This window comes from Carcharhinus amblyrhynchos, chromosome 3 (assembly GCF_965287045.1).
Source record: "Carcharhinus amblyrhynchos chromosome 3, sCarAmb.v2.hapA, whole genome shotgun sequence".
NCBI lineage: Eukaryota > Metazoa > Chordata > Chondrichthyes > Carcharhiniformes > Carcharhinidae > Carcharhinus > Carcharhinus amblyrhynchos.
In genome coordinates this window covers 35,893,453-35,911,953 of record NC_137326.1, presented here as the reverse complement: position 1 = coordinate 35,911,953, position 18,501 = coordinate 35,893,453, and the positions used below count along the sequence as shown (strand labels likewise).

General features: G+C 41.7%; 1 protein-coding gene and 1 pseudogene across 1 annotated transcript in view; one reads left to right on the top strand and one right to left on the bottom strand.

Annotated features, from left to right (window-relative positions):
* adamts9 (ADAM metallopeptidase with thrombospondin type 1 motif, 9) overlaps nucleotides 1-18,501 on the top strand; it is a 263,821-nt gene that overhangs the window by 222,919 nt on the left and 22,401 nt on the right. The window contains exons 31-36 of the mRNA XM_080183228.1: nucleotides 7,971-8,141; nucleotides 13,360-13,560; nucleotides 14,244-14,373; nucleotides 14,510-14,604; nucleotides 14,706-14,800; nucleotides 14,904-15,037. Coding sequence (XP_080039354.1) covers nucleotides 7,971-8,141; nucleotides 13,360-13,560; nucleotides 14,244-14,373; nucleotides 14,510-14,604; nucleotides 14,706-14,800; nucleotides 14,904-15,037 — 826 coding nt within the window. The remainder of the gene's footprint in view (nucleotides 1-7,970; nucleotides 8,142-13,359; nucleotides 13,561-14,243; nucleotides 14,374-14,509; nucleotides 14,605-14,705; nucleotides 14,801-14,903; nucleotides 15,038-18,501) is intronic.
* LOC145338824 (large ribosomal subunit protein eL33 pseudogene) lies at nucleotides 16,568-16,901 on the bottom strand (annotated as a pseudogene).

Below are 18,501 nucleotides of genomic sequence, written 5' to 3'. Positions count from 1 at the left end.
GAACAATATTCCTTATACAAATTCGGCATTAAACTACTCCTCCAAAAGCATATCCAGATGGAAAGTAAAAGATGAAAGAGTGTGAAAACATGTTGGGTTCTGTGTATTGAATTTAATGGCTACAGTGGTCACCCTGTCCACTGGCCCAAAGGTTGAGGGCAACCACAAAGCAATCACTTTCAGCAGCTCCAGTGGAATTCAATGTCGGTCAGATAGTTAACTGCCTCCCATCATAGCTCTGTGCCTTTAAGAACGGTGGTCCTGCCTTGAAAGCTGCCAGCCAAACAAACACCAGCAACTCTTCAGTCCTTCCAGGGACTTCAGCCTACTGCTGGAAATACAACAGGTCCTGGAGCTGTCAGAATGGAGGTGGCCCCACAGTGCAGGTAGTCAGGCAGGCCTTGGAGAGGAATGGCTATGGGAGGGCGGTTATCAGCAGAGAGACCCTTATGCCAGTGGGGGCCCTCACCACTGGGTGCCTGATCAGGAAGGCCTTACCCAAGCCCGGAGGGAGGGTGGCTTTTGCCACATATTGTATGCCCAATTAATGGCTATTAAGGACTTCAGTTGAGCATCAGGCCTTATGTGCGAGTGGAATTTAACGAGACGTCTTCTGCCAGATCACAAACCAGAGCATTGAAGATTCTTACTGCATTCAATATAAGCATTTCCTAATTTCAACTTAATTTCCCTTTCTTCGGTGCAAACATGCCAGGCCAGATTCTCTGACCTCGCCACAGCTGGGATACTCCAGTCCCTCTGCAGTGAACGGAGATTTGGCTAGGTGCCAAATTCTATGTTCTCTCTGGCAACACAGTGAGAAGTCTCACAACGCCAGGTTAAAGGTTTATTTGGTAGTAAACACTACTAGCTTCGTTTGCTACCAAATAAACCTGTTGGACTTTAACCTGGTGTTGTGAGACCTCTTAGTGTGTTTACCCCAGTCCAACACCGGCATCTCCGCATCATGTCTCTTTGGCAATGGCAGTGGGAGTGAACAGCAGAGAATTTCAACCACCATCTTAAGTTGTAATTGTACCTTTATATGACTTCCTGAATTATGTTTCAGAAGAGGTGAGTGATTCTGCAAAGTAGTTCTTTATTGCAGTAATGAATAACACTAGAGGGCAAGATATGAATGTATAGTAATTTTCTGCATTCATGGAATGCTATTATGTTTGCTGACAATTTTATAATTTCTCTGGGGAGTATTTTTCTTTGATGAAAGATAAGGCATTAAACTGGCATTAACAGTTTTCTTTCAGTTTGTTAAGAATCAATTAAAGATGAATTTTGTATTTTTGCATCATTGCCCTTTAGCCCACATAATCACAAAACTGCAATGAGCTGCATCTGCTGAGTGTACTCTTGACCCAAAGAAATATTGTCTTATTTTCCCGTTGGTTTTACTGATAACTATGCTGTGTTTATTCCCACTAGTTTTGAATTCTCCCAGAGTGGAAATATTCTTTCACTATTTATCCTGTAAAACCCATTTGTAATTTTGAAGACCTCCATCAGCTCACCTCTAAGTTTTCTCTCATCTAAAGCTGAAAGCCAAATCCTATCTAATCTTTCCTGACGCTTGTACCTTCCCATTCTGATTCCATCCCTGTAAACTTTTTCGTACTTGCTCCAGTATTTTATGTATTCTGTATAGTAAAACGGTGCACAGTATTCCCAAGTGCAGCTTGATCAATAACCTATACAAATTTAACATCACTTCAATATGTTTGAATTCTATACCTCTGGAAATAAATTCCATTGGTCTGTTAGCATTTTAAGTTGCTTTTCTGACCTGTGAGGCTATTTTCGATGATTTGTTCATCTGTAAGCTTTCTACCCAATTTAGTTTATTTTCTGAAGCATTGGTAACATTTGGCCTGCCAAAATGCATCACCTCTCACTTATCAATGTTAAGGGTAACTTGCACTCAATTGCCCAGTCTACAATCTTTCCAATGTTGTTTTGTATTATGTCGCATTCCTCCTAGTAATAGTTTGGTATCATCTGAAAATTCTGATATTGGGTTACAAAGTCCAAATAATTCACGTAAATTATGAGCAACAGTGGTCACAACATGGAGTATGACTTTCTACTTTCCTCTGATCTGAATTACTACCCATTGCCTGTGCTCTCTCTGCTTTCCATTTTCTAGCCAATTTGCTATTCGATTCAGCCATTTGTAGCTTGACATGTCATGAACCTACTGTGTGGTACTTTATCATAGGCCTTTTGAAAACACATGACATCTGTTGCACTACTCTTGTCTATTATTTCCATTACCTCTTAACAGAATACTATCAGGTCAGTTAAGCATGAATTTTGGACTCCATGCTCGCTTTTAAAAAAAATCATGGCCGGAATCTTATCACCATTCATAGAAACCATAGAAAATTACAGCTCAGAAGCAGGCCTTTTGGCCCTTCTTGTCTGTGCTGAACCATTTTTTACCTCATTCCACTGACCTGCAGTTGGACCATATCCCTCCACACCCCTCTCATCATGTACCCATCCAAGTTTTTCTTAAATGTTAAAAGCAACCCTGCATTTACCACTTCATGCCAGTGGGATATTCCTATCCCGCTGCAGTGAACGGAGATTTGGCTGTCCTCCAAATTCTCCGACCTTACTACAGTGGGAGCATGGTGTGAACAGCAGGTAAGATCCCGCCGTGTATTTCTAGTCTCTGCATGCTGTTCTATAGTTTTTTTTTGTACGGATTCTACTTGCCTCCCATTACCTTCAAAGTGACTGCTCCTTGCTTCCCAGGTTTTGTTCTAACTCCTCTTTTGTACATAAGAACAGCATTAGCAGTCAGCCAGTCCTCTAACCCTGGCTGAAATTCCCTGTCTGGTCCCCTCCCTTTGCCCCACTGTGGACTTCCTGGCAGAATGGGGTGGCCTGAATGGAAATTCCCATTGACAGTGGTGGCACCAGAAGATATCACCGCCAGTGATCGCTGCACCACCTCCCACCGCTGGGAAAATTACTGAGCAGTGGTCAGATAATCTCACCAAAATCTCCTCTCTTATGAAATTTTTATATAAAGCAAGTGCCACCATTATCTCCTGCCTATTTTCCTTGAGTTTATGTGGGAATGTGATCTATAAACCTAGTGATATCACCTCTTTTAGTTCGGCTGGTTTGTCAATTACTTTTCTTTTCCCTTCTATCCCAATTTTATTAAAATTCATCCTATTCAGTTTATTTTATTTATTCTCTGGATATGAGTGACACCAGCATGACCAAATTTATTATCCCACATTTGTTGATTTGAGAAGGTACTGGTGGACTTCCTTGAACCACTCTTGTGGTGATATTACTTCCACAATGCTGTTAGAGAGGGAGCTCCAGGATATCAATCCAATGATAAAGAAATGTCTTAAGTTAGAATTGTGTGCAACTTGGAAGGGAACTTGGAGGTGATGGAGTCTCGGTGACATTACAACTCTTGTTGGCCTTGATGCTAGGTATAGAAGTGTTGATAAATAACCCTGATGAGTTGTTGCCGTGCACATTATATGCCATACATAATGTAAACCCAGTGTATCAATGATAATGGATTGGTTCTTCTAACTGTATGGTTTGATCCTCAAGTGTACTTCCTTAACATCTGATGCCGGGAATATCCTATCTCCTGTTGCATTGTTTGATACCTGAAAATGTCTAATCCATTTAATCTGTGCATCAGCAAACTCTTCCATGCTTGACTAATGCCAGGCATGACCTAGGGTTCACTACTCAATTTTCATTAAATAATTCTAGGTTTTCTACACAAGTCTTTCATCACTGGTTTTTAAAAAGTAAATATCTGTGTTTCTTGCTCATTTGCATGAACCAATTTTAACAGTTGTAAATTTTGGAGGAGTGTAAGTGTGAATGAATCAGCTAACTCGCAATGTTTTACCACTATAAATTAGTTTTTGTAAAAATGAGTTATTTGCAACCAGAAAGAAATGTGGTGCCTTGTGCTTACTGACAGAATGCACTCAATTTTCTCCCACTTACTCATTTAGATGAAGGGGGCTGTAGGCCCCTCATGCACCCCCACTGACTGCACATCAATTACTCTAGATTAGTTCCACACAGCTTTTATCTAAACTGAATTTCTTTCATCATTCAGTGTTGTACAAAATAAGGAGTTTAGCAGCACAGCATGCTCATTAATGAGAGTTACTCATTGGTGATTTACTTTACAAACTATGCAGACATTTGTTAGCACTTTGAAGAATCTATTTAAATATACAAAAATTTGATAAATTATATAGTGATATATTGAAAATAAGTTTTTTAATCTAATAAGCACTTAACAATAGTACAGTGAACCTTATTGTTCACAAAGTAAGGATTGGTCCTATTAAATTTAAAAAGATACCAAAGAAAACATTAGCTTGCATCTTTTTTTTATCACCTTTGTCTTTACTGTTAACATTTGAGCCAAGATAGCGTTGTGTGATTAAGACAAAATATTACTCTAAAATCTTTGCAAAGCCCAATACAAAAAAACTATACATTATTATGACAGGTGGATTCAAGTACATCTTAAACCAGAAAAATAGAGGTAAAAATTGTGGACCCTATTTCAATCTGTCTGCAAGAATTTTGATTAATGTGTTACAGGTGCTGGAAGGTCTGTAATTGTTTGTTTAATGAAGACCTTAAGGCTAATGATACCACTCAGGATATTTGAACTCAGAGCCAAACACAGTGGAGTAGTAAGAGGCCTGAGGATTAATGGAAATGTGTTCCTTGGGCCTCTTCTGCAGACTCTGGGCAAAATATTGGCACTGCTTTCACCCCCAAAAGTAGCTTGGCCTTTGGGCCACCTGCTTTGTGGGAAGCAGCTCTCACATAATTTCTGAAAGGGGAAGTGATATTGGTTGGAGCAGACATTGGGAGAATCGGTTGTGTCTCCTTGGAGGTAGAAGAGCAAATCTGCTCCTAGTTTCAAAGACCTAACTTTTAGTTGGTGATCGTTCAAAGACCTCAATGTGCTGAATATTCAAGGAGTCAGGGAGACTCCACAGACCTTAAAACGTGACAAGCAGAACATGGCTCCAGAATTTCCGAGTGCACCCAATTCAGCACATGTTCAGAGTGTGAGCTGGTGTGAGTCTTGAGCCCATACCCTACATTCAAAGGACAAAGAAAAGTACAGCGCAGGAACAGGCCCTTTGTCCCCCACACCCCCCAAGCCTGCGCCGACCATTAAACTACAAAAAAAACCCTCTGCCCTTACTCTGTCCGTATCCCTCTATTCCCTTCCTATTTATGTACCCATCCAGATATCTCTTAAATGTTGCTAATATGCCTGCCTCCACCATCTCCTCTAGCGCCGCTCTAGCAGCATTCCAGGTACCGACCACTCTCTGCATTAAAATCTTCCCCTGCACATCTCCCTTAATCTTTCCCCCTCTCATCTTGAACCTGTGGCCCCTTGTAATTGACGCTTCTACCCTGGGGAAAAAGCCTCTGACTATCCATTCTGTCTATGCCTCTCTGACTTTTGTAGAACGCTATCAGGTCTCCCCTCAACCTCCATCTTTCTAGTGAAAACAGACCTAGTTTATTCAACCTCTCCTCATAGTCAATATCCTCGAGACCAGGCAACATCCTGGTGAACCTTCTTTGTGCAATCTCCAAAACATCAACTTCCTTCTGGTGTTGTGATGACCAGAATTTTGTGCAATACTCCAAATGTGGCCTAACCAAGGTCTTATATAGCTGCATCATGATTTCCCAACTCATATGCTCAATAACTGTAATCATAATGGAACCATTAGGACAGGTTTTCTTTTAGTTTGACAAACCGATTTAAGTAAAAATAATAAAATAAAGTAACAAGAATAAAATACTTAATGGACGCTTGCATGCGTGTGCGCGCACACACGCATAAACACACACACACACACACACACACACACACAGCTTACAGGGTGGAGAAGGATAGGTTGGTCAAATTAGAGTCCATTGAAAGAGTATACTGTCTAGAGTTTAGTAACTTCAAGCTGCATTTGATGGTCTTGATGCTTCATGATTAAAGATGTGCATGTCTGAGTTAGTTGGTTGTTCTTTGGGCGATGACAGTTCTGGGTTGGATTCTTTTAAAAAATCTGTACTTGTAGCAACCGGGACCAGACGTGATGGCCTCACCAGTGGGACTGGAGACCATTGAGGCTCCCCAGAAGGTCAGGAGCAGGGGACAGTACCCCTTGGGCAGTGCCAGCCTGGGACCCAGGCGGTGGCAAGGGGGTGGGACCTGGTGGGGCAGAGCCAGGTGGGGGGGGAACGTAGCAGAGGAAGAAAGGGTGACTGTGCATCATGGGGTAGGGTTGGGAGTGGGGGCTGGTGGTAGAGCCAGCCATCGGGGAGGGGGTGGAGGGGTGTGGGTGTCAGGGCTGGCCATCAGGAAGCCAGCGATATCCGGGGAAGGGGGTGTTGGCTGTAGCCAGCGATTACGATGTTCGGGGATGGGGATGTCAACTGATCTACTAGTACACTGAACAAATGGCCCCCCCTGAGCATTCTGCTGCCAGCCTCTCCAATGGGTTTAGGCTCCATCTGTCCTGCTCTGGCCCTACTACCGGCATGAATCACCTGACTGATGGCCTCTGTGTTGTACAGAGTACCATAAATTCATGAAACTCAGGGTTTTCCTGCCTTTGGACACTTGGATTTTTTGGGGGAAAATCATCTCACATCTGTTTCTTGATTCTGCAAACATTAAGCTACCCTTTACTTCCTTTGTTACCATAACATTTGAGGCAAGTATCTAAAATTCACGTAATTGTTTGTTAAATTGGTTCCTGCCGTTGTTTTAGGCACAGACAGAGTAGAATGTGCTCTGCATGTTAAGCCAAGGACCTCTGAAATTGGTCCAGAGGCCTTATGTTAATAAATGCACTCCTGCAGTTTGCCTATGCTAAGGAAGCAATTTAAGACGGCCTACTTTGCCTGCAATGGCCCTCAAGTAGTTACTGTGGGGGTTTGAGGCTGGCAGTATCTCTCAAATATACTTAGACCCAGGAGGATCATTCCTGTTCATTTTAGTTTCACACCAAGTTATTGTTAGAAAACTAAAGCCATGTTGAACTGAACTTCCCAACAAAACATTTACAGTCCAAATGCTTTTATCATGTATCTCGTCACGTTTTAACCAGACTGGATTTTGCTTTTTTTTAATGTTCTATTTAGTAATACAGTTTTTAGTATTTTATTCTCTTCAGTTTTGTACAAGTTTCTGAGAAACAGAACCCCAAACGATTGTGTGATGTTATCCTTATTCATGGCACTTTGTTTCCTAAAAGATTGATCATCAGTATGTATAATATTCTGTTTAAATATTTAAGTCAGAGATATTTATGTACCATGTACCATTCCACACTATTAATTGTATAGAAACAGGCCCCTTGATCCAACCATGCACATAGTTATACTCCACACAAACCTCCTCCTATCCTTTTTCCAGCCCCATCAGCATATCCTTTGGATCCTTTCTCATTCCTGTGTTTTAACCAGCTCTCCCCCTTAAATGCATATGTGCTGTTAGCCCCAGATATACCTTGTGGTAGCAAGTTCCATATTCTCACCACTCTCTTGGTTAGGAAGGTGTTCTTGGATCCTTCATTGGATTTATTCTGACTATCGGCCATTAGTTCTGGTCCAGCTTGCAAATGGAAAAATCGGCCAAAAATTTCCCAGCCCGCCCACCAGGGGAATCATAGCAGGCAAGATAGAAAATGCAACAGACCATGTCAAGGTCCTTTGAGCTTGGGTGGGAACTTCTGATCTTGGGGTGGGCATGGCTGGAAAACCTCACCCAATTTCCCTTTTTCTCCCCTATCAAACCCTTTCATAATCTTAAAGAACTCTACCCAGTGACTCCTCGGTGTTTTTCTTTCTAGTTAGATATTAAAATGTGCTAATATGATACAATAAAACATTATTTTCATTTGCCTCCTTTACAGTGCAGTAAGACCTGTGGTACTGGAACAAGGAATCGTAAAGTAACTTGTATCAACCAGAATTCTGAAGAAGTTTATAGTATTGAATGTGATGCAAGGAAACGGCCATTAGATGTGGAGCAGTGCAATACTCAACCTTGTGAATACATATGGATTACAGGAGAGTGGTCTGAGGTAGAACATTTTAATTAATTCATGGCTTTGCAAAACTGGCAAATAATATCTGATCCTCATTGGGCTTAAATGCATCAGGTATCAGTGTCACAATTCTTAAAAAAATCAACTGCTTTTAAAGTTTTATAGAAAATGCGTTAAGCTTTAAGGGCTAGTGTTAAAACTAATGTTACCGCTGGAATGTTGTTAAAGTACGTTATTAGCTACTGGTATCCAATGTCAAATAAATGTCTGAGTTTATTTTTCAACCTGTATAGGTAGCAGTTTAGCAGGTCCTCCATTTTTAATAAGGTTAGATTCGGAGAATTCTTGCTCCATTTTCTACCTTCTTTCAGTCTGTCTTATTACCTTGCTGTGGTTTGCTTTCATCTCTCCTGCTACCTTGGTTCTTTTTTTTTGGGGGGTGGTCAGGAAATATTGCTTTCTCTATGTAATTTTGGGCACCATATTATAGAAATGCAGGAATAATTTTTACTTCTCATGACAATGCAAAATGAGCAATACCAGATCCTGCTCTGCTTATAAATCCTACCAAAATCGCCTTTCCAATGAAGTTAATGGGAACCAGATTTTATATTTATTTGGTTATACTTCTGAAAGTTGAAGCTAAAGTTTTAAAGTTTATTTATTAGTGTTACTAGGAGGCTTACATTAACTCTGCAATGAAGTCTCAAGTCGCCACACTCCGGCACCTGTTGGGATACACTGAGGGAGAATTTAGCATGGCCAATGTACCTAACCAACACGTCTTTCAGACTGTGGGAGGAAACTGGAGCACCTGGAGGAAACCCACACAGACACAGGAAGAACGTGCAGACCCCACACAAACAGTGACCCAAGCCTGGAGTCAAACCCCTAGCACTGTGAGGCAGCAGTGCTAACCACTGTACCACTGTGTTGCCCCAAAACGTAAAGGATATCGGACAGAAGTTTCCCCTCGACCCGTTTTGTGGCAGGCAGAGCTGGGGAATTTGGAAAGAGCAAAATTTGGGAAAACAATTTGGAACTTTCCCCTCCCCACTTTCATGACGGGTTGAAGGCAGGTTGGACTTCCTGTTGATCCACATCAGGAATTACCATCTCATGAATGCTCATTAAAAACACCACTTGCCAGAATCATATAGCATCTCCTAAATTGGTGGAAGATTAGACCTGTCTAAAACATGTTTGGATATAAGTGAAATGCAGCTGGCAGCTCATGACTTTGAGGTGAGTGCTATATTCAAAGCCAACCTACAGTAGCGCCACTCCACGTTCTCATTGAAGCCAGGGAGGCAGCAGGCTGGTGGGCGTGTAGGTTTGTGCACTTCACTGCCTTCCACCATTAAGTGGGAGGGTATTATTTGGGGGCTCAGTCATGGCAGTAACCCAGACAGACATCAGCGCCACGACTGGGGCAGGTGGACAGTTGTGGAGAGAAGAAGTTGCAGAGTTGAGGGTGGAGTTGCTGGTAAGGAGAAATGGAAGACAGAGGGCAAAGATGGGGTTGCAGGAGTTGGGGGAGGGGCAGTGGCAGCCTGAAGGGAGATGTGGGAGTGGGGTGGGAGGAAGCTGGAGTCCAAGTTGAAAGACCGGAAGGCAGGCACAATAAGGGGTGGCATGGCAAGAGACCTGCATGAATTGGTGTAGAAACATGCAGACTCAGGAATATGAGGGGAGGTGGTGTTGATTTGTCACAAGGGTAAGGCTTGCATAAAGTCTCATCAGGGTCGGAGAGGGGAAAGGATCGCACATAACGTAGGGCTTGAATAAAAACTCATGGAAGGCAGAGAGGGTGGGGGACAGCCAGGGATGGATGCCATTGCAGAGGAGGGACAGTCTGTCGCCAGCAAACAGGAAAATATGGTAGAGCAAAGTGAAAGGCAGTCATACCCCCTGATCTGGAACCAAGTAGTCAGGATGCCAGAGGGAAGTCAGTCCTAGGCTTTGTGGGCCATGATACAGGGTCATGCATGGCATACATGCTATAGTTCCGCCCCAGGGAGGGGCAAAAGCTGTACTGAATTGCGAATAGACATGGACTGGTGTTCGGTCATGGTTTTAATGTTGCTGGCCATGATCGTGTCTGACTTGGTACTGGGCTGCAGATGGGATGATTAAGGTTAGTCTGGAATCAGCCTTACAAACATTAAATGACCCTGTTTCCACAGCTGTCTGGGGAAGAGAGTTCCACAAACTCACAACCTTCTGAGAGAAGAATATTTCTTCTCTTCTCTGCCTTAACTGAAAGACTCTTAATTTTTAAACAAGCTCGAGTCACTTCCACAAGAGAAACATCCCTTCAACATTCGCACTGCCCAGGTCCTCTCTGGATCTTGTATGTTTCAATAAACCTCATTCTTCTAAACTCCATTCCTCCAGGAATCAGACAAGTGAACCTTCTCTGAACTGCGTCAAATACAATTATGTCTTTGCTTAAATAAGGAGACCAAAATTGTACACAGTATTCTAGATGTGATCTCACTAATGCCCTGTAAAACTGTAGCAAAACATTCCTACTTTTATATTCCATTCCTCTTGCAATAAACAACATTCAGTTTGCTTTTCTAATCACTTGCATGCTAACTTTTTGTGATTCATGTACCAGTAACATCCAAGTCCCTCCATATCAAAATTCTGCAATCTCTCTGTCCATTTAAGTAGTATGCTTCTTTTCATTGAATGTTTTTAAGGCTAGAGTAGTTAGTTTCTTGATTAACAAGGGAGTCAAAGTGGGTGGGCAGAAAAGTGGAGTCGAGGTCACAATCAGATAAGCCATGATCTTATCACATGCCAGAGTAGGCTCAAAGGCCCAGATGGCTTATTCCTGTTCCTAATTTGGATGTTAACTTCCACTTTTTTGGTCTTCATCATGCTGTGAAAACACTTGAAAGAAGAATACCTGTTGAATAGGGTACAGTTGGATTTTTAACCATGTACATGATCATAAACTACTGATAAATACACCCATTCACACTGAAGATGTAATTTTATATTTATTGAATGTCAAATGTCTTCATTATGATGAATTCCATGGAGACGATCTCACCAAAGTGTGAGTTTCAGACCTGTTTCTTTTCGGTGAGAGAAGAAATCAAATCTTATGACACTTAGGAAAAGAACTGAGGCAAAGTGTGACTTTTGCCAGTAAGGAGAATAGACAAAGTCTATTCAGGCCAGGAAGCCAGCTGTTGGATGCTGGAGTATGCTATTGCACATGCACCCTGATCTCCCAGTGTAGTGTGTCAGAAGTACACAGTTCACTGGGAGATTGTCACTCTCCCTGGACATAGCTTCCCCCAACCCCTCCAATCATGGCTCCCCTGATCGTCACCTCTCCGCGCACTGCCCCTGATCACATCCCCCCCCCCCAGCCGATTGCCACCCATCAGCAATTCTCGATGTAGATAGCACGCACATGCTACCTTCCCCCTCAGTCCCCATCTCTCCTCTTGGAATCTGTCCCCTCCCCATGGGCCCTGACCTGTAGCACTGCCAAGTAGACAGTGCCAAGGTGCCTGGTAGGTACTGCTAAAATGCCAGGTTGGCAGTGCCAGGGTCCCAGTGGGCAGTGTTAGGGTGTCAGGCTGGCACTGCCCATCCTTGCCCCCGACCACCCAGGGGGCTTCAATGACCTCCGGTGAGGCCATTTCATGAGATCCCCTCTGGTGATGGACCATACGCGATCCTCACCTGTGAGGAACTTCACCAACGAAGCCATTAAGACAAGTGAGCCTGGACAATTGCATCCCAGGCTCACTAATCATTTTTAAATTAACTTACAAATACTTAAATCAGTCTTGCGCCCTTTCCGGGTGCAAGGCTGTTATGCTGGCTTAACAGAGTCTGGCATATCGTGAGAGCCAGAAACCAGGCGCAAAATCAGTTTTTCGCCTCCCTTGCCATCTTACTAGCTCGCCACGCTGATCGACCAGCGCGATGAGCCAGTAGGATCACTTCCCCCAAAATTGTTAAAATAGTGTTTTCAAGTTTTGTTGAATATTTTTAGCTTCTACTTGTAAGTCATATATATGTCCCAATCATTTGAAGGGATTCAGTTGTATATGCTTCCTAGTTTGCTGTTTGTGGGAATAACTTAATGTGATTAGCTGGTTACCCTGGGCTGAACCTGGAGATCCATCTTAGCTTGGAGCCAGGTTCAAAGTAGGCCAGAATTCTCCAAAAAAATTCTAAGTGTTGAATACACATGAAAACTGGAGTAATTCACGTTGGTATTTTCAGGGGCAGTTCAGAGAAGAATCTTCCACATTCTGTGCACTGCAGAGACCACCAGCATGAGTATCATTTAAAACTAGGAGGTGGTCTATCCCCACTGGAGAGACTGAAATTAGTGCCCTGAGCAGGCCACTGTGTATGCACCAATCTGTCAGCACCGAAATTGATACCTGCACAATGACCCTGCACTGATGGCTTCCCGATTGCTGGCCAACTCAATCGCTGGTGAATCCCGCAACACCGGCTCTTGCCCCTCCCACAGCCCAATCACTGGCCCCCCAACCATTACTGGGCCCAGTAATGAAGTCTCCAGGCCCACTAGCACCACTACCCTTCTCCCCCTCCCCTGCCCCGAAGTGGTGAATGGGCTCCATAGACATATGTTGAACAACAAATAACTAAATTGTTGTCTGGCTGACCAAGTTCATTTCAATTCATTTTCTCAAATTGCTTTGATATTTAACAGTCCAATATAGCAAAGATTTAAATATATCAAAAATTCATAACATTGTAAATATTATACGCTGGAGCTCAATAAACAGTAAGCTAAAATTACATTTTAAACATAACAGACATGAATTATGGGCTAATATATTTCCATTCCACAAAATCGATTGCACACAGCGCTTATTTTAGTTAAATTTATTTTCGTCAAATTCTTGTGAACGAACCTTCTAGTAAGTCTTGCTATAGATGTGAGTATTGGAGAGACCACATCAACAATAAGATCCAAATGAGGAACTCGACATGAGCAAGTCCACGAACCATATTCTGCCATATGATAAAGTAATGTCTTGAAAATCCAAGGTGTTCTCCCCACTGTGCCATACTCTTTAACTGTTATTTCCTCAGCAGACATACAGTGCCAAAAAAAGCTATTAAATACAAATTTGTGGTATGAGATTATAACAGAATTAACCAAAGTCATTTCTCATAATTTTTGAGTCCAACATTCATTATGTTAGAAGAGGAAATCAGATTAACAATTTGGCTTTATTTCCAGTGCTCAGTTACATGTGGAAATGGATACCAACGGAGACTTGTTTCCTGCAGTGAGGTTTATAATGGTAAGGACCTCTATGAATACGGCTACTATCATCAGATAACAACTAACTGCCCTGGGACACAACCGCCAAACATCCGTGCCTGCTCTCTTGGCGAATGTCATATTACTGCCTCATGGAGGGTTGGAAATTGGGGAAGTGTAAGTTCATTTCAAAACTTTATCAGGACACACGCTGTAAACCTGAGCAATTGCATTGTATTTAATTTGATGCAAACTTAACAGCCTTGTAACCTTGTCTTAGTGCTCTAGTGTCAGAATTTTATATAAATTCTTTGAATCATAATGAGGGATTTATTCAGAATATATTTAGCAGGGCAGTAAATTCTACTGCACAATATAACCTAGTTACTTTTCTCTGCTGCCCAATAAAAGAATTTCTACCGTCATAAATATTGTTAGATACTAACAATATGGAAGAACATTCATAATCTATAGGTGAAGAGTTTCTACTTATAGTAACGTTTCCATGCCTCTACTATATTTTCTCTTCATCAAATTTCTCTCTCAATTGCTTTCAGTATCAATAGATCTTTTGTCAAAGAAGTTTTGTGAAGTTAAGTTTCTTTGCAGTTAAATTTCTAGTTAAATGATTTCCTTTCCCATACTTTGACATGACAATAATAAAATGCCATTTGCCTTAAAATATAAATCATGGTGAAAGTATTAGATGTTATTTTAAATTCAAAGTAATAACTATAGCTAATCATCAGATCAATATGTCCATACATGTTTTGCAGCATGAAAATACTGGTTTGATCATGACTGACAGTGATTTACATTTAGTGCTATTTAATTTCCTCTTTTTTCAATTTTCTTGTAAGTGTTCAGTGACTTGTGGAATAGGAGTCATGCAACGCTCAGTACACTGCTTAACGAATGATGGGCATTTCAGCAACTTGTGTAGTTTGGACATTAAGCCAGAAGAGAGGAGAACGTGTCAGAGTGGAAAATGTAAGCATTTGGATTATTCCGTCCATTCTCACATGACCATAAAATATTGCCATCTGTTTCCTGTTAGCAGAGTCTGTTTCTGATTGTTCAAAAGTACATTTTCTAAATTCTAATGAAAAACATATTTTGCATGTAGGTGAATTTCCAGAAAGTTGTAGAGATGTACAGAGATTGAAAGGGTTCATGGAAGATGGTGATCACATTCTTAACATACAAGGGAAGCGAGTGAAGGTACTTTGTTTAATTACTTTAAAAGAGAAATGCTGATTTGTCATAAAGGTAACATATTTCCTTATTTGATTTATTCCATCAATACTCATTTCTCATTGCAGATATATTGTGCCGGTATGCTGTCGGATAGCCCAAGAGAGTATGTTACACTGGCAAGCGGTGATGCAGAAAATTTCTCAGAGGTTTATGGCTACAGGTATGGAAAGGCAAAATATTATTATGTTAACAATGTGTTCACTTTACAGATGGTAATTTTGTAACATCTTGGAAACATGCTTTAAACATTCTGTTTGACTTAGGCTGCATAACCCAGCTGAATGTCCATATAACGGAAGTAGAAGAGATGACTGTCAGTGCAGAAAAGATTATCTTGCTGCAGGGTTTTCAACATTCAGCAAAGTAAGACTGGACATCAGCACTTTGCAAATAATAAGTGAGTAAAATCTTCCTTACTGTTATGCTTTATTAATCATATTGATAAATTTTCCTCGTTTTCTGAAACCAAAAGCAAACAAGGAATTAAATGGATAATTGAAAAAGAATATATCCAGTTACATTTTGTTTTACTTCAGGGGAAATGTTAATTCTCCGTGCCCAACAGATACTGGGCAGGAAGTTAAAATTACTCCAGAAACTTGAAGGCCAACATCCTGTTCTCTTCCCACGGTTTTCAATTTTAACCTGTTCTTTTGAGTAGGTGGGAATGATACTAGAAACTATCCAGTTCTTTCTTTAAATATATGCTATTGGCTCCAATAACATAATCAAGACCAAACTACTATTTTACCTATGATTTGAACAGGTGAAGGGAGAGGCTGAAAAACTGGGAACAAAAATGGCCCAGCGAACTGAATGTTTCTATCCCTGTGTTGCTAGAAGGAGTAGGGCCAAGAACAATATTTTCAAATCATTTTACTTGATGTTGTAACATAACTAGGAAATATAATGGATTATGACTTTGTAATGTATGCAGATACCATAAAAGCACTACAGCAACCTAAGGCTGCCCCCACCAAGGATATTTCTCAAAACTTCAGCATTGTTGGTAGCTGGAGTCGAACCAAGTTTGAGTCATAATGTTAGGATAGGAACATGAATTGAGTTGAGGCTGAAATTGAAACTCTGTTGAATCTCTGACGTGAGCACATCTATGGGATAGAAAAACTGAAAAACAATATATTTGCCACTTCCTCCTTGACCATGCAATTACTGATGCAGTCTACATCTCTGCCCATTTGGCTGCCCCATGTTCTCTCAACCTTTTCTTGCCTACCTGCTTCCTCCTGCTCTTAGGATTGCCAACCCACCAGGATTGACCTGGAGTCCTCAAGATTGGAAGATCTTCCTGCAGGATACTGCTGTATGTGAAACCCTGAAGAAAAATGATAGGAACATTAAACAAAATTTTTTTTTTGTCATTCCAACTCTCTTTACCAGTTACAGAAATATTGGAAATGGGAGGATAAAGACAGTCAACAACATCATCTAGTTGGATAATGCATCTTTTTGCTTGGCATAGGAAGGCAATATGTCACAAGGATGGATATGTTGGCTAATGAATGGCTAGAACATGGAGGCAAGTCATGTGATGAAACCTCCATGAAACTGTTTAATCACAGTTGGTGGCTCTAACTGTTCCAATTACCTTGTTCGCCATTTCTGTCATGCAGTATTTCTAGCGTAACACTCACCATTGCATTAGCCTTGTTTGAAGTAGGTCCATTATGCCAGAGTTTGTTGGATGATGGCCCACTTGTCTCTTGCAGATTATTAAATGAGCTCATCAAGTTTCTCATATTCCAGAGAGTCACCACTGCTCAGGTGTAGTCTGAGGTTTACCACCTAAATTAAACCATAACCTAAAAAACTGCATAATCATTGAAGGATTATAGCTGGTTGGCTGAAGCAGTGATTTTTTTTAGATCATTTTACTATTTATTGTCAATTTATGTACAGCTGCGCTTTAGATCCTTGATGGATGCAGCATCGTACGAATCCTATGCCCAATAGCCTTAGCGGGCAGGTTACTGCTGGCCTTGGCACGCATCATGCCACATTTACTATGGGCATGGGTCACTTTACCCCAAAAGACATGAGTCTTGTTTTGTTTACCGCCAGGAATGACAATATTGTTGTTTGCTTTGTAGATGTAAGCAAATCTCTTGCCCAGGTAAAATTCTGATTTCATCACAGCAATAAATAGTTTCAATTTTCAGGAGAACAATGTGCTCTCTTTGCTTTCAAAGACCTTGTTTATAGCCAGTAAACACAGCTTTGCAGCATAATCTTCTGGGCATCGCGAGAGCTCTTGGGGCAGCCAGATCATCAGTTCAATCACTTGGGCTGAAGGGCTGTATATCTTCTTCAGATCGGTTATAGAGATCTGAGCACAGATCCACTGTGCTCAGATAGTATCCAGTTGATGAAATTTTAACTGTAGCTGTAAAAGGAAAATAGTTGCCATAATCCATTAAAAGATTGCATATATGGTGGGAATTCTAATTCCTTCTATTGGGGCAAGAGCATCATGGATGAGATGCTCATCTGCGAGATAAAATGAAAGAGTTTTATTTCCCATACCATTCATGCCAATCTACAATTTTAAAGCCATTGTTTTTTAGGCAGGCTGAGGTGTCTGCTGAACTCAGTGGAGAGTTACATACATAAACTAAAGCTGGGATCCTGCGATGTGAAAGGGAATTGAGGAGTGTAAGTTGACCGCATAAATCGGAGGGAGGGTTGGGAAGAGAGTAATAATACCAGCTTAAACTGAAGGCATTATTTAACCAAAACCATGTCAGCTTGAACAGGAGCTGGGAAAAAAGAGCTGCAAGTTGAATGTGGGGATAGAAATGGGGGAGGAGGAGAACGAGGAGATCTTGCAATATGATTCTGAGATACTTTTTATAAAACACTTTGAATTTCCAAAAGTGCCATTGAAGGAGCCTTGGGGCTTTGCAGCACTGCTTCTTATGGATGGTGCACATTGCTGCCACAATGCGCTGGTGATGTAGCAGGTGAATGTTAAGGTGGGGTATTGGTGCACAGCAAGCGGATTGCTTTGTCCTACATGACATCAATCATCTTGAATGTTGCACTTATCCGGGCAAGTAGAGAATGTTACAGTACACTTTTGACTTGTATCTTGTAGATGGTGCACAAGCTTTGGAGAATCAGGAGCTGAGTTACATAAGAACATAAGAACATAAGAAATAGGAGCAGGAGTAGGCCATCTAGCCCTTCGAGCCTGCCCCGCCATTCAATAAGATCATGGCTGATCTGTTGTGGCTCAGTTCCACTTTCCCGCCCTCTCCCCATAACCCTTAATCCCCTCTCTTATCAAAAACCCATCAACCCGCTTCTTAAAAATATTTAGCGAGGCAGCCTCCACCACTTCAACGGGCAGAGAATTCCAGAGATTCACCACCCTTTATCTCAGCCTCTGATCTGCTGTTGTAGCCAAAGGGGGTTTCTCCAGGTCTGCTAGCTCTGATCGTGAAATGCAATTGCCCAGAGAACCAGAGGTCGATGGGAAAGCAGCTTTTGTGCCAGGCACCAAACCCGCTGTGACCCTCCCAGGCCGCGCTGCTGGCCCCAATTGAGTTCGGCCTGTAGCAGGCTATTGAAGGAGCCTTGGGGAACCTGATACATATTCAGAAACAAAAATTTAACTATAATTAGTGGAATCTCACATGATCGACGTTGCTAACGCCAGCAGGAAATGCTCCAGGTTTCGTGTTGGTGTGGGCTTTAAGTCCCAATTCGGGAGAATAGTGGACATAAATTCTCCATGCAAACATCCCCACTCCCTGACAAATACATCTGGCAGCTCATATAGTACTAACCCACAGAATGCAAAAGGCATCGGTTTGAATGCTCTGTGCTGAGTAAGCTGAT